The sequence below is a fragment of the Seriola aureovittata genome, chromosome 21 (genome assembly GCF_021018895.1).
Source record: "Seriola aureovittata isolate HTS-2021-v1 ecotype China chromosome 21, ASM2101889v1, whole genome shotgun sequence".
NCBI classification, from domain to species: Eukaryota; Metazoa; Chordata; class Actinopteri; order Carangiformes; family Carangidae; genus Seriola; species Seriola aureovittata.
In genome coordinates, this window is record NC_079384.1 from 19027499 (window position 1) to 19043200 (window position 15702).

General features: G+C 40.3%; 2 protein-coding genes across 3 annotated transcripts; one reads left to right on the forward strand and one right to left on the reverse strand.

Moving 5' to 3' along the window:
• Positions 1–58: 58 nt before the first annotated feature.
• asb3 (ankyrin repeat and SOCS box containing 3) lies at positions 59–4639 on the reverse strand. 2 transcript variants are annotated; one of them, XM_056366423.1, is made up of 10 exons: positions 4586–4639; positions 4171–4375; positions 3329–3496; positions 3071–3183; positions 2843–2975; positions 2473–2650; positions 1672–1890; positions 1271–1573; positions 1046–1179; positions 59–952 (listed from the first exon to the last, which is right to left on the reverse strand). In XM_056366423.1, exons 2-10 carry the CDS (start codon positions 4370–4372, stop codon positions 720–722), a joined length of 1683 nt encoding a protein of 560 aa, XP_056222398.1. In that variant the 5' UTR covers positions 4373–4375; positions 4586–4639; the 3' UTR covers positions 59–719. The 2 variants fall into 2 exon arrangements, with proteins under 2 accessions (XP_056222398.1, XP_056222399.1); XM_056366424.1 differs by having other exon boundaries at positions 4171–4405; positions 4586–4636.
• Positions 4640–4684: 45 nt separating this feature from the next.
• On the forward strand, positions 4685–14035 carry c21h10orf88 (chromosome 21 C10orf88 homolog). Its single transcript, XM_056366425.1, has 9 exons — positions 4685–4887; positions 5407–5599; positions 5748–5939; positions 6275–6344; positions 6605–6796; positions 7318–7446; positions 8151–8274; positions 8662–8863; positions 12688–14035. The coding sequence occupies exons 2-9, from the start codon at positions 5451–5453 to the stop codon at positions 12908–12910; spliced, it is 1281 nt and encodes a 426-aa protein (XP_056222400.1). The 5' UTR covers positions 4685–4887; positions 5407–5450; the 3' UTR covers positions 12911–14035.
• Positions 14036–15702: the final 1667 nt, after the last annotated feature.

Sequence of the window (15702 nt, forward strand, 5' to 3'; positions counted from 1 at the left end):
AATATAACGTGAACCAATCAGATCAGCTCTAACTGTTAATGACAACTGTATGGTCCAATCAGAGTGTCCAAGTGGCTTTTATTTTCATATCACAAACGGCATATCAATATATAAATAAAACAATCACCATTTTTTTCACTTATAATTTACTTTAATTACAAAAAACATACATATAAGGTGCCTCCTTGGCGAACAATGTGAATACAAATTAAATAGTTATATTGCAATACGGAAATGAGTAGAAGGATGTTTGATAAGTAACAGGTGAAATATCATGAGGTCATCTTTTAAGTGCTTCTTAATCTTTTTAAACCTCACCCGTATAGTTGAACTGTGTTGAAACCCACAAAAGTTATATTTAAAATACGTATGACCCCAAACTCTACAAAGATACGCAAATAAGCTTAATGTTGAGGAAATGTGTATAAAATGATCCACAGACATTGCAAATATTTCCATTTGATTGAAAGCCATAAAAACATGGATTCTTAGGTCTGAATTTGCCCTGTAAACATCATATAGCTTTCAGGAGAGGCTGAAACTGTGCTATTAGTTTTTTCCCCATTTACATCACTTTGTATTAAGTTCATAGATAAATAAAAGATATTCATGGCATTGAAAGCATCCTCACTTTACTTTTAGTGCCTAAAACTTCCGCACAGGACTGTGTCTTAAACTGTCAAACCTTAAAGCAACATAGAGGGGAAAACTGGATGGGGTTATAGAACGTGTCTATGTTGGTGTGTACTGTAGTATTCCTCTATTCGATTTGAAAGTGGTGATGGCGGTGAGTGTGAGTAGGAGGTTTCTGGAATATCCCTGAATTGAAGGAAGCCATGAAGTGGGGTGGGCACAGGGAGCTGATGGACTATATTGGTCGTCATCAGTAGATCTGGTCCCAACACAGCTCTAACCTGCAGTCGGCAGATGTGGGCAAGACAGGGAATGGAGTCTAGAGGGAGCAAAGAGAATAAAAACAGTTACAATTCAAGTTTACTACAGATAAGTAGGAGCATATACTGCTGTATATATGTTGTCATTGTACCTAAATATGGACTTGGTTCCCAGGTCTTTTCCACCCGTCTTTCATTCAGAATATGTTTTAAAGGGGCAGAAAGAGTTGACCAGTTTACAAACTCTAGTAGGTAATTCAACACCTCGTTGTCTGCCTGTTCCAACCTACAAAGTATAGCGGACAGAGAAAGAATGATCAAGAACCGCCCTCTGATAACTCACCATAGAAAGACTAAAAGGGAGAAGAGAGCCTTACATGTGGGGTTGAAGCAGTAGAGAAGGGTCCAATCCTGCCTTCAGAAGCAGAGGAAGCCAACAGGCAGCAAAATGCACTTGGTTTTGTGCCACACAGAGCAGCTCCCTCAGTTCCTGCAGCTTTAACACAGTTTTCCCATGATGTTGTGATACAGTACAGTCCCTGATCAAAGTCTCTGGTCGAGGGATCAATCTGTGCTCAAGTATCAGCTGCAGAAAGTCTGTTTTGTCAGTGGCCAAGGCATACATCCAGTCCTCCTCAGTCAAACTTGCTCCTGCAGCTACCAGCAACCTCACTATTTCACTGAAAGAGATTTTAATCATAGTCAATAGCACACACATCTGTCTTATTTTGTGTGTGTTGTTGGAGTGTGAGTGGTTTAAATCTGCTTTCTTACAAACCTGTATGGTTTGTTGGACATTTGACACAAGGCGAGGGCGAGTGGTGAACGGAGGCCAAAGTTGTGTGTGCAGTTCTGGGCATCTGGGCTATAGCCTTCACTTAGGAGCAGCTCGACACTCTTGATCTGACTGTTGTTGATGGTCACGTACAGTGGACTTACCATGCCATCACCACGGTCACACACACGATCCGTAACAGCTATCAGCTTCCTGAGGATACTGCATTAACAGAATTACAGACGTTTAATGTAAAAAATGTGTGAAACTACGTATAGCATCTCCAAAAATGTCAAACGATTTGCTTCTTTTCTCTATTGTTAACAACATATCCTAGTTATTAGACTCTGAGTTGGACAAAACGAGCTATAAGAAGGTGTCAATTTGGGCTTAGAAAAACTGTAACAACATTTTTCACTATTCTCTGACATATGCTAAATGATTAATCAATTGTTAAAAAAAAACTGACAGACTTATCAATGATGAAAAGAGTAATTAGTTGTAGCCCTAATGATGATACACTGATATTATGACTGAGGCCGGCTGGTCTGAAAGAATGATTGCACAAAGTTCTACTTGTACCCTTGAGTGACTGTTGCAAGATCAAAGGATTGACAAGAAAAAACTTTTCTGACGTACAAAATTATGAAGAATACTGTTTCCCTAAATACTCTTTTTGTGACAAATGCAACATGTGATGAGAGATCACAAGTAGATACTGTTTCTTTTTAAGGGGTTATAACCTTATATACTGCCCAACAATGCCTAAATAAAAGACAAGACAAGACAATTACAAGTCAGTACCCGATGTGGCCAAACTCAGCAGCAGCATGAATGGGAAACTGGGGCCAGCCCTGGCTGCAGGTTCTGTTAGGATCTGCCCCATGGTCCACCAAGAAATCCACACATGCCTGGTGACCCTCTTGGGAAGCAATCAGCAGTGGTGTAGCCAGATCAGCTGCCTGGGTATTCACATCGGCACCTTAAGTGAAAACCAAAACAAAACTCATTATGTATTCCATTTTACTAGATTATTAAGACAGGAGTGAAAAGAAGAAGCATGGAGTAGGTTTGACACAATAAATGTCTCTACTCAGCAGCAAATTGCAACGTATCAATACTAAACTATGAGCAAATGTGTACACACATGAAAGCATAAAGAAAAATATTTTACCAGCATTAACAAGGACTTCTAGGCATTCCTGCTGTCCATACTGTGCAGCCACAAAGAGAGGGGAGATCCTGTGGTCGTCTAGTGCCTCCAAGTTGCATACATCAACCAGTATGCGCACTATTTCACTGTGACCCTAAGGGAGTAAGAGAGTAAGTTCATTAATAGTCAGGTTAATAGTCGGGATACACCACACAGTGGTGAGTGTGTGTTTGTGAGTTTTATTATTACCTTATAAACAGCTTGATGAAGGCAGGTCCAGCAGGACGCAGTGTGTGTTCTGTTGACCTCTGCACCTTTACCAACCAGCAGTTCCACAACCTCCTTGTGTCCGCCATCTACAGCTGTTGGAAATTAGCAGCTGTTAAATACTGCAGATGGAATTAATTCAATCAAATTTAGCTTCATTATCCAAAAAACAAAATTCATTTGGTCAGAACAGCATACAAGGGTAAAAGCAGTGCAAAAGGTGATGTGCATGTGTTATACCTGCATACAGAGGACAGGACAAATCATTAGTTAGCTGGTTGATGTTGGCATGTGCTTTCAGGAGGAGTCGGACCACTGCCAGGTGTCCACGCTGTGCTGCCAGGTAACATGCAGATTCCCCCTCATGTGTCAAAGAGTTCACATAGGCACGACAGCCATGGGAGGAGCCTGCTGACACAGTCAGAACAGGAAAAACTTAAACAAAAGTTGTGTCTTAACTTTAAAGTAAATTTCATAAACTAGCACAGAAAGAATTGAGTGATTCATCATTCAGATTAATATATTCATTCAATATATATATAATAAAATATATTGATAACAAGTTTGATTACTGGTTGAAAATTAATGGTGTAAATAATTTATCAAGCATGAATTCAAAACATTCTCTGGTTCCAGCTTCTAAAATCTGAGGATTTTCTGTTTTCTCTGTTTTCTATCCTTTTAATGTAGGTTTTGGAATTTAATCTGTCAACATAACCCCTGTGTGAGGGGTATTATGCACATTTGTTCTTACGTTTGACAGGAAAGGCTTACTCAGTAATGAAATGTAATCATTACTTGCAGTCCTAGTCCAATTTGAAAATGTCACTTTGGATTTTTGGAGCAATTTTACTATTTTATATTTTAAATGATCATCTGAAAACAATAACAACAATCAAACAATTATTAGTTAAGTTAAAGACTGTTAAGGCAGTAATTCTGGATACTAAACAGTGAGAAACGTCCTAGTTGTGTGGTTTGTCATCAGATAAACAAAAGGAAACCGTGAACAATAAAGATTCGTCTTTTGCCAAGAGAAATAAACAGATCTATAATCCTGGATCGGTTTAGGCCTTTCTTACCGCCGACAGCAGACAGAATTTCTAGCACACACTCCGTGCTGCCAGCTGCTGCTGCCTCATGCAAGGCATTCCAGCCGCGGTTGTCCCGACAATCCACACTGCAGCCCCGCTTTATCAGCCTCCTCACCCGCTTCCTGCAGCCTGCACGAGCTGCAGCAGCAACACTGGAAACGGTGTCTCTGTAGCACTCCGTGAAGTCCATCCCCTGCCCCAGAAACAGTTATCATGCCATTGTCTGTTTGCCAGTTAGCAAGAGAAATAGAAGATGAATCCTTACATGACATCAAAATACAACTCCAGCCGCCTCACTAACACCGTAAACTCTTGACATTCCATCACACAACACTACATACAGTATTAATTAAATGTGACACGATATATAATTAGTTTAACTCGAATAAAAGTGCGTTTTTACCCAGTATCAAAGCAACGACGGTCTTGTGATATGACCGTCGTTGTTCCGTCGCTCTTTATTGACGTCACATCACAACAATGCGTCGGGTTCATGCGACACGGCAGCTGTAGTTCGGTGCGTTGGATTTAACGTTAGGATTTAGCGGTAACTCCGGTTATAATTCGCCGTTTTGTCATTGTATCTGCCTCCGACACGAGATAAGTCAATGGTTTTTGATTGGGTCTGAAGAAATGCGAAGAATAGAATTCAGAAACGCTTTGCAAACAAGCTAAATCAACGGTTTGAGCTGAAGCGATTTCAAGGTAATTGTGAACAGTAGTGTTATGGCTTAATTTTAGCAGCTACATTGGTTATTTGCAGTTGTTGCTGTTGTTGCAAAGGCTTGATTTACGTCTAAATGTAATGTAGACTGGAATTTACAATTTTGAAATAAAGATACTGGTCAAACCATCCCGACATCATACAGCTGTCAAAGGCTATTTCTCAGTGACTGTATAAAATATTCCAGTTAAAAGGAAAAAACAAGTATCTATAAAAAATATGCACATCGGAAGCTAAACATGTCAGATACAGCTATAGTGCAGCGGCTTAAAGTTTATTTGTGTTAAAAATAAAATAAAATAAAAAAAAATCAGAAGTTGCCTGAAAGAAGTTTTCCGAAATTGTCTCTTAGCTTTGTGCTTATCTCTTAACTTCTTACACATCTTATGTCTATCTTGATTCAGCCTTGTCTCACAACTTCTACTTTTGCTCCAATTGGTCTCCCGATTGTTTTTATTTACTCTTGTCTCCTAAGTTGTTTCCTGTCCTGTGTGTCCTAGCTTGTCTCCTAGTAGGTTACAGTCCCTGTGGACTCAGCAACATCATGGTGGATATTGCTGTGAAGAGTGGAGCTGCTTGGGTCTGTCATGCAGAGGGACATCACCTGGCAGATGTCCTGCTTCCTGTTCACATCAATGATGAAGACGATCATGAAGAGGAGCTGGGTCAGTCAGAGAGAAACGGGACAAACAGGTAAGACGTTTGTAGCCTTACTTGTGTGTAACATGGGCAAAGAAATGTTACCACAGTTTCTACTAATGTAAGATGACTGAGAGGTGAATTTCCTAGTCTTTGAGTGAACTGCACCTTAAACACTAATCTTTGTCCCTCTCCGGGGCAGTCCTGTGCTGTTGGAGCAGACCGAGGAGGGGTCTCCCTGCGTCCTGACTGTTCACTGTAGCCCCACCTCCCCTGCTGCCATCAGCCGCCTGCTGGTCATCAGCGAGGCACGAACCATGGAGCTGTATGACCAGATGGGAGAATACTGTGGGACGGTACGGGGGGAGAAGGATGACAGCATCCAGCCAGACAGGTAGTAGTGATAGTAGTTTAGTTTTTTTTAAATTTACACAAAATAAGTTTTCAGTTCCATTGGTATTAATCAGTTTTAAGAGTCAGTTATTAGCATAGTTAGTTCATCTGGAGTTTGAATTTAGTCAGTGACATGTCATGTCACCCCTACTGTCTCTCCATATGTCCAATCAATTAGTAACAACTGATGAATACAAGATAAAATGCAATAAATATATATAAAAACATCAGTTGACACAGATAGATTTATTCTTTTATTTACTCTTTTATTGTTATCTAGTTCTGATAATATGTCTTGGATGTTGAAGCAGCATCTCCTTTATTCCTTGCTCACAGTGAGGACAGAGGGCCTTTCTACAGGAAACGGCTGGTCCTGGAACACCCATCATCTGCCTGTGAAGTGAAGGTGAGCTAGGTTCAGGGTCAGAGGTCAGCCCTAACACAAAGAGTACAAGTTGTAAGCTGTCTTAGTGTTGGTATATTAGATACCCTAGCATCTTCTGAACTTAATTTTAGTATTGACACCTGTAAACTGTTTACACAGCTTTTAATGTCACTCCACACCTCATATCATTGCCTTGGACCGGGCACTTTTTTTCATCCAGTTACATTTATATTTCTATATGTCTATGAGTTTGGTTCTGTCTCCCTCTGTCCGGTCTCCAGCTGCTCTCCCTGGCTGGTAGAAGCAGTGTCCTGGTGTCTCAAGTCATCGTGGGTCTTAAACCGCTGCAGCCCTGCCCAGTCCGTGGCCCTGGCATTGACATGCAGCAGGTGCAATGTCTGGTTGAAGAGATGGGAACGAGCCTCTCACCAGGAGCCCAGAACCTCATGGACATGGTCCACTTCCAGCAAAAGGTGAGAGTAAAGGAGCAGTGAACTATTGATTACCTTTATCAAACTCTAGAGGGAACTAAAACTATATACTGATGGATTACATGTTTTAGCTCATTACCTACCACTTGCTAATATGTCACTTCACTGCTGACTGTTCTCCAGAGTGTGGCATAAGGTTTTACACTATTTATCAAATCCAAGGTAGCATTTGGTTTCAGGTCATTTCAGTTTGTAATGAAAGTAAACTGTATACTGGATACTGTAAACACACAAGCAGGGACTGTTTCAAAGTCTCTCCCACGTGTGTTCAAGAATGCTCTGACATTCAGATGTGGGAGTGGCATGCTGAGTTTGTCCTCTGGATTCGATTTTCTGACAGTGTAGCAAATTAAAATGATGCTTTTCTGCCTCTGGCCCAAACCTTGGATGACATAGTATCCTGGAAAGCAACATCAAAATGTGTTTTCAAATTTGACAACTTCACTCTGTATCTACAGTACAGAAATCAACATAGAGTAAAGCTGATGTGTGTTTCTTTCCAGAACCAGACCAGCTCCCTGGGCGGTTTCCTGCCTCTCCTGATGGGAGGTGGAGCTTTGTCTTTCCTGGCTCAAGGAGCGAACATCTCCCCAGCAGCCGTTAACAACCAAACCCCATCTGCAGAATCTGCGGTATCAGTATTATCTGTGCTGTTGTTTCCCCTCAGTTACAGCTAGAAAACTAAACAAAAAATCTGTCAGTCAAACAACGTGACAAACAACAAGGGGGCATGGTTGGCAAGCAACAGTGGAAGTTTAAACTGGTCTGTTTGATGTTGGTTGTAGTGTGGAATTAAGCAGCCTATCACCAGATAGGGAAATCATCCAGTGTATAGTACAAGTGCAAAAGTTCAACATCTAGTGCTCCTCCTGTTGCTCTTTATAAGGCATTATGATTAATTATAGCACAGCACCAACAAATTAACTCACAATTTAGCTAATGGGGTAGTTGCTGAACAGCGGTTTAGATTTGCAATTCATATATATCAACTTGATGTCTTGACTTGTCAGTCAAACGAGGGTTCAGGTATGTTTACATATCGTCACCTTCCTAAAATAATGGCCTAAGTCATGTTTTGACAAAAATGTTTTTTTCGCCTAAATCACCCCCTCATGATGCTGGCCACCTCTGGTAAAATCGCCTGAATCCTCAGTTGAGGGGAACATGCAATTCTACCCCCGGTTGTATAATGGCCTATGTCAAAAGTGTGACTCTTTTGTTGAGTTTTTTGTGTTTCCTGAAAAACCTGAAAAAATGACTTAGGCCATTATTTTAAGAGGGTGTCGATATACTATATGTATTGGATAGTTTCAGAGAGTCTTGTTTCTGTGTTTAGCCTCCAGTGAGCTTCACCAGCCCTGCAGACGAACCTCCACCGGCTCAGAATGGGTCGATGTCAAACGGCTCTACCTCCTCGTCTCCGGACCGTCTACTGTCTGGTGTCAACGTTAAGAACACAGGTAAGGATTGTGATCTCATGCACAATGAAGGCAACACGGAGTAGACTCAGGGAAAATGACTTCACCAGGAGTTTGTGCTGAAGCATTTGCATTTGACGTCGTGTACATGTAGAAATGAAAATTGACTTTGGAACCTCAAATTTGTGATGTCATTACTTGTCAGTATTTATTTAAAAATCTTTCCATGAACTGTTTTGCTTGGATCAAAAAAAGAAAAATACTCAAATCAAACTTGAAGGAAACTGTAAACACAGCACCGGCACGGAAAAAAAGGTTTGACAGGCATGAAAACGATATCTCTTGTGTTCATTGCTACACACTGTCGTTTTTTTTAACCAAAACGTTTTATTTAATAATGTAGCCAACTACTTTTTTTTTCCGTCTTAGTGAGCAGTGACAGCATTGGCCATGCCCAGCTGGCAGAGATGATGTCACACTTCCTGAAAGCTCAAGGACACGGACAAGCGTTGAGCCCCGGCCCTGAACTTCTGCCCATGCTCCAGAGCGTCTGCGGTCAGGTGACGCAGCTGAGGCTGGATGATGCTGCAGCAGCGGCAGAGAAGGAGAAGACGATGAGAAATGGCACATGGTAAGTGAAAATTGAGAAGTTTCTCTTGATACATGTGTCAGTACCAACTTCCTGCTGCTGCTCAGAGGAACTAAAACCCAAATTTAGATTATTCTGCTGGTTGAACTGGTCAATAATGTCATCCTTTCCTCTCACACCCACATCTGATTCCATCTCACTATATCAAGAAGTAGCTCCATGTTGATGATCAGATGAATTAGCTCCACCTAGTGTAAGAAAGATGTTACAGCTTGGATCCTGTAGACAAACACTCAGATAACTGAGGCTAAGAAACATGGAGGCAATTTAAAAATAAATTGAATATTTTAAATCATCAATACTAATAAATAATTATTGCTAAATAGATAATTATTTATAATTGTTACTACGACGCTATGCTACTATCCTTACTACTACTACTAGTATCACTACTAGTAGATATAGAATGAGTATTATACTGGAATTTAAAGTGTAGATATTCCTTTTAAAGTGAGATACACAGCCACACTTCATGGTCCATCCTTTACTGCCTCTTGTCTTGGTCATTAATGACAGTCTCCACAACAACACTGAACTAAACTTGACATTGCCCTTAAAACTGCTGGCAGTATTCACCAGAGCACATCAAATTAGGTAAAATAGCAGCTTTGCTAAAAAAGGATAAAGCAGTTTTTCTGGCATGCAGAACCTGGTGAGATTTTTGCTTAAGCTCCTTCACTGCCTTGCTATTACAATATCACCCACAACCAGGCAGAAATGTCATGTGATTGATTTTAGAAAATAAAACCTTTTTAAGTCTACTTTCATATAGTTAGACTAATTGTTGTGTTTACTTCTTGTTGTGGGGAGTTTTGGAGTCACAGCTGCTCTCACTTTCCATCACATCCGTTCTACACACAGTGAGCCAGCCCCACAAATTCTCCCGATAAACACGTTCTGAAGTCACAGTTTAGGCCTCTGCTCATTTTCTTTAGCTTTTCCTCAAAAGTGAGCAACTGTGTAGATGTTTATGTCCCTGTAAACAGGCTGTTTAATTCCTGATTTAAAAAGTACTGCGGTAGAAGCGCTAAGCTTTTCTGATCACTGTGTTCAGTTATTGTTGCCACATCATTGTCACACAGTCACATTGTCGAAGGGGAAAAGCACGAGGATGAAACAGAGACTCATTTATTGGGATTTCAGGGGACAATAGTTTTGGTTGTTTGATTTCACATTGTTAGCTGAAAGTCAGCAGACACTCAAACATCTCCCACTGCTTCATGATAGAATATTCGCAGATCTCCAAGTTTCCCGGCAAAAAACCCACATTGATCAGACTTATAGATCTCATAGATCAGAATAAATGGAAATAGTCACTGAATTTATCATGTTGTTTTTCAGAAAACATTCTGGTTAGTGAGCAACTGACAGACTCAGCTACAGAAGGATCTGGGTTGGTCCAGTGGTAGTTAACAGTACAGGGCTGACACAGAGACAATACAGTTCATTTATCAGCAGTGCTGAATGTGTGACTCATTAAAATTCTGGCAAACTGCTCCAAACCAATTTGAAAAAATTACATTTGAACCGACACTGATGCAAAGTCTCGGTGTCAGCTAACGTGATTTACTGCTGATGTTAGTTTCAATTCAAAATTGAAAAATGTTTTTTTGAACTGGTGCCACGCACACTGCTGCAGTTTGATAAATGAGGCTCTTTGTCAGAGCAGAACAGCACATGTGGGTTGACAGAGAACGTCAGCTGAGTCTGACTCTACATCGAGGAGAGGACAGCAGCTCAGCGGTACGTCTTCACCACTAAACATCAGTCAACTTACCACAGGCTAAAACCTTTAGAGAGATTAATACACTAAATTAGATTCCGGAGAAAAGGGAAGAGTAACATCTACTGTGAGAAAATATTTGGCAGCACAAAATTCAAATATAATTGTAATTTGTAAAGAAAATTGTAACATGATAACAGTTAGCTATAGTGAAATGTTTAAATTGTACATTTTATTGTTTTACTTTTGTACCTGCCTCTTTTACTTACTTTTAAACAATTCCTACATTTCCCAGAATGCCTTTTGACAGTTGCAGGAAGCTGTTGCTTTTAGCTGTGAAGCCACCTTGTAGGTGGAGGGAGCAATGATGTTGGTAATAGAAATAAGTTTCATTCACAGTGGAGATACTGTCAGAGTAATGTGTTGGCTTATAACTCTGACGTGTCTTCAAGCTGCATTGCATTTTGGGGAACTGAGGCAGCGGCTGCATTGCATTCTGATCTATATCCTGCTTCTGTGGTTGCATAAATTTGTCCCTATTATACCTCTACAATGGAGTTCTTACCAAATTCTGACTTTAACTAAAACCTTATCAATGATTCGTAACATCACTCGCACACAAAAAAACATGAACTAACAAAGCTATCAAATTTACATCACTAACAGCTGCTTTGTAACACAGGGGATTTCCCCTTTAACAGCAGGGTATAATAAATATTGCTGAGCAGACAGACAGCAAGGATCAGATATGGACTTTGGGGGAGTTTAACCACAGTGTAAAAGAGCAGCAGCAGTCAGGATTTTCTCTGGTTGTAACAGAAGCCTAATTACTGGAGCTGTGGGAGCAGTGGGATTGGAAGTGGTTTGAAGATTCTTCAAGATCCTTGAGGGTAAAAAGTAATGCCGTTGGAATCTGCTTCGAAACCCCAAATGCAAAGACATGCAAAAGAGACTGGAAATGTTTGAGAAGCTGGAAAAAGAGATGTTTTGTGAAGCATCTTGGTTTTGAATTTTCCCTCCAGGTGGTTAGGATGATTCACAGCCACACTCAGCTGTCTGAGAGTTTCATACAGAAAGAAATCTCCCTGAGTAAAGTATGCACAGAAGGGTTTTTAGGGTCAGCATTGATTGTACAGGTGGTTTAGTTTTAGTGTCTGTGTTTATATTTGGGAGTTTTTTTCTCTGATGTGGCCTCACGCTCATGGATCTGTGACAGCTCAGCTCCCTGTCTCCTCCTAAATAATAATCCTAAATAATCCTCCTTTCTCCTCTCATTTTGCTGCCTAATACCAAGTCACATAGTGCAGTTATTATCAGAACAAGCGGCAACTAGTATCAACAAGTTCTGAGAGAAAAATGAAGCAGGAATTGGCATTCCTGTTCAGACAAGGTTTTCTGTGGGTGGATAGATTAGCAGATGTTATTAAACTGGTATTATTATAAATGCAAAGGTTTGCCTTGGTTCAGCTTGACCAGGTCACTTTTTATAGGTATATAGTGGAAGTGATGTGTTAAGACATCACTGAAGAGGAAGAATCAGTGACAGGTTTTTAAATAGTGTCCAATAGGTGAATTCCATAAATGCTTTGCAGTTGCTGGTGCAACAAAGTTTTATATACATTTATACATTATTATACATGCACAGTAAGAAATGGCCAGGCTTTACAGGAGCAGCGATTACATAGGGCTCTAGTATTTTGCTCCTTTTAGTCATGGAAGGGTTTAGATACATTGATTTCTGTCTATGTATCTTCACTTAAACTGATAAAGCAAAGTGCACACCACTGCTGGGAGGGAGTTGCTGCTTGGATGTTGTGGTTAATTACTGAACAGGGGAGTGATTTTGGACACAGCCAGAGATGTTATAAGGCCTTTCACACAGCCAAGGTCTTAAAGTGGCTCCTAACTGTGATAATTATATACACAGTTATCCAGTTTTCATTTTATTTGCACATTAGTGAAAGGTTCAGTGGTATCAAAGAGTGCATGCCTCATCTTGGAATTAAACTTTACTGTGAATGCACTTTGCTTTAATCAAATGTTACCTCATTGCCCCCCCCCCCCCCACCCCCCTGCTCCACAGGGAGTTCGACTCAGCAATGGAGCAGCGTCTAGAGGAGATGGAGAGGAGGCTGAAGGAGCACGTGGACCGTCGCTTAGACGCTCTGGAGCAGAAGCTGGAGAAGGCGCTGCTGAGCGCCTTGCCGATGGTCGCACTGAACCAGGGAGGTATCAGCAGTTCGGCGGGAGGACCGGCATCCACCGGCCCTGCGGAGCTGACTGCCCCAACGCCAGCCATGCACTGAGTTCAGAACAGTTAAAAGACTAACTGAACATGTAACCTGGAGGCCTTACTGCCCCTGCTCCTCCTCAAACCAGACCTTAGTGTCAAAGGGGAGGCAGAGCAGCACGCAGTCACTAACAGAGACACAGCAACAGAAGGCTGAAATGGGAAATTCACAAAAAATTAACACAGTAATTGCAATAATCTGCATAATGGAAAATCGTGTTCAACCAGAAGTGTCTCAGTTGATGGAAAATCCCATCACTGACGCTGAGTTCTCCAACTGTTAAAGATGCATTAATGGTTTTTGTTAATATTGTATTGTAAAAAAAAAAAAAAAAAAGCAAGTGAATGCAACACTGTGTGACAGCTGACGTGAATGTCCTTGATGCACAGCAGTATTGTCTCATCAGCTTGTGAACATGATGTAATAGTTTCAACTACGGAAACAAAGAAGTTATAATTACAGAAATCCCATATCCAGATCACTGACAAAAAACATGTCCTGTGGCTGCACTGCATTCTGGGAAGGTTTGGCCGCATGAATAGTACCAGAAAAAAGGAAAAAGGCCATCCAAAACCGAAAATAAAGTTAAATTAAGGATAGCCTGCAGGAAACCTTCAGTTACAACCCAGGTTCAGAGACGCAGAAGAAACAGCTTTATATTATTGCAGTGATGGGATCTTATCCAGGTTATTGTTGACTTGTTTAACATAGTAATGATTTACGTGTAACACCAGCAGAACACTCATTTATTGACAAAATGCATGTGCATGTAAATATTCCACACATTCATCCTCCTGTGATCCACCCAAACATCAGCTGTACGTTAAGTAACATTATTATCCTTCACAGTCTGTTCTGTAATTGCACTGATCTGCTGTCAAGTGTTCCGGTTAGTTTGGTTTGACACTTGTGGAAAAGCCTCAGAATGAATACACGTACTCCTGTTCCAGGAGTGTATATAGAGGGGGTAAGTGATTAAAATGGATTTTAATATGGAACTGTAATGTTTTAAATAATGTACATGTCTGTAACATAAAGTTTATCTCCCAGTGTAAACTATAAAATGACTGTTTTGACCTGTGATGTGGGTTTTAATAACTGTACTGACGTAAATAGCAAATAAAAATATATTTATACAGATGGATGTATTCTACAGCACTAATTAAAACAAAGATAAGTAAATGTGCGGGAAAGAAGAAAAGGTAAGATCACTATGTTGAGCAAGATAATAGCTTGTAAGAACTAATTGTCTTGCTTTTCCTAATTAGAAAGTTGTAGGTAAGTAAGGCTCTTTAGAGGATAAAGGACAGATGATGTGAATGAAAAATATAAAAAAATAGGAATTATATGCAAAAAGTTTTAAAAAGCAAATGGCAAAAGTAATAAATCTTGGAAAAATATGGCAACTGCAACAAGCAGAACCTTTTGGCGGTCAATTTGGGCTCCAGTGCTTTATTTTCTAACCAAAATATATGAGTCAGAAAATACTTTTAAAACTTGACAATCCTGGTTTGTGGATATTAGATGTGGGCAACAATAGCAGGAGGAAAATGTTACTCAAGAGTTTCCCGAAAAGGTAAAATCAACTTAGCCGATGTTTCCCGCCAAGTGTTCCAGTAATGCTGAGTCATGAATGGGTCAGAAATGAACCATCAAGGTCACTGAAAGTCTTCCTAATGTGGAGAACCACAGTAGTCCAGTCTAGTCCAGTCCAGAAAGCATCCTGCTGCATGGAAGGGCCCGGTTCCCAAAGTATAAAGAGAAACAGAGGAGATGGTTGAGATGGTGCAGCGAACCAACTGTCAGCTGTGGGCTGAGTCATCAGAAATGAAATGGGTCAGAGATTACATAAGGAAGACAGCAAATTATAAAGTGATGCACGGATGTTTTGTTAGGCATGTGGAGGACTTACACTGAGTCAGCAGTGGAGAGTTCTGGAGGAAAATCTGCTCTGTCTATCAGGACAAACCGGGTCGCTGGTTCCATTCACATCACGGGAAAAGTCTGTGCACAGCTTCTCCTGCTGCTGAATGTCTTCTATCTGCATTCCAGCAAGAGATGAACAGTTGGAATTCATTTTTTTTTTTTAAATGGTGAACTCACTTTACCTTTCAACCTAACTCTGTGTCTGTGTGTCAGCTCTTCAGCCACGTCTGCATCACAGATGGAAAAAAAACGATTCTTCAGCATGGCCAAGCAAAATTAGCTGCAAGTCTGAATACACTTCAACATCCCCAGAGACTAAACATGTGCACAGACGATCGTGTACGAACGTGTTTCCACACTAGTGATAAAAGGCTTAAAAAATTATGATACTGATTATCATAACTCTACAAAGCCTGAGTACATTCGTGAATTTTTTTATTTGTAGCCCTTTGGCCATTTAACCCCGTTCTTATCTACGGTTCTAATTCTAATCATATAATATAATACATTTGATTTGAGGAAATTGTTGCAGGCTGTAAATAAGCAGAAGAATTTGAATTGAGGATGTAAAAATGACAAACAACAGCTGTAATTCAATAGGTTTTCAATGGTCTTTGATCAGTTTTAAAATAAGAAAAGCTGAAGCATGGTGCTGGGATTTTCTGTCAGTATTCTTTAACTTTTATAGATCAAAAGTAGATACTCATTTAACTTAGAATATGGAATTCCATCTACTAACTAACTAATATTTTACAGTGTCAAAGATAAAACAGCAACTCATTTTCATGATTAGTAACTGGCATGCTGTGAAAGCATCTGGAGCTGCAGTTGTTGAATGCTAAAATATTCAATATCCATTTAGCTTAGACGCTCTCAATGTG

Coding starts and splice junctions, on each gene's coding strand:
- asb3 (XM_056366423.1), bottom strand. CDS start 4,372: ATGGACTTCACGGAGTGCTACAGAGACACCGTTTCCAGTGTTGCTGCT. Junction 1,891..2,472: donor GCTGAGTTTGGCCACATCGG/GTACTGACTTGT, acceptor CTGTTAATGCAG/TATCCTCAGGAAGCTGATAG. Junction 1,180..1,270: donor CTACTGCTTCAACCCCACAT/GTAAGGCTCTCT, acceptor TATACTTTGTAG/GTTGGAACAGGCAGACAACG.
- c21h10orf88 (XM_056366425.1), top strand. CDS start 5,451: ATGGTGGATATTGCTGTGAAGAGTGGAGCTGCTTGGGTCTGTCATGCA. Junction 5,600..5,747: donor GAGAGAAACGGGACAAACAG/GTAAGACGTTTG, acceptor TCTCCGGGGCAG/TCCTGTGCTGTTGGAGCAGA. Junction 8,275..8,661: donor TGTCAACGTTAAGAACACAG/GTAAGGATTGTG, acceptor TTTCCGTCTTAG/TGAGCAGTGACAGCATTGGC.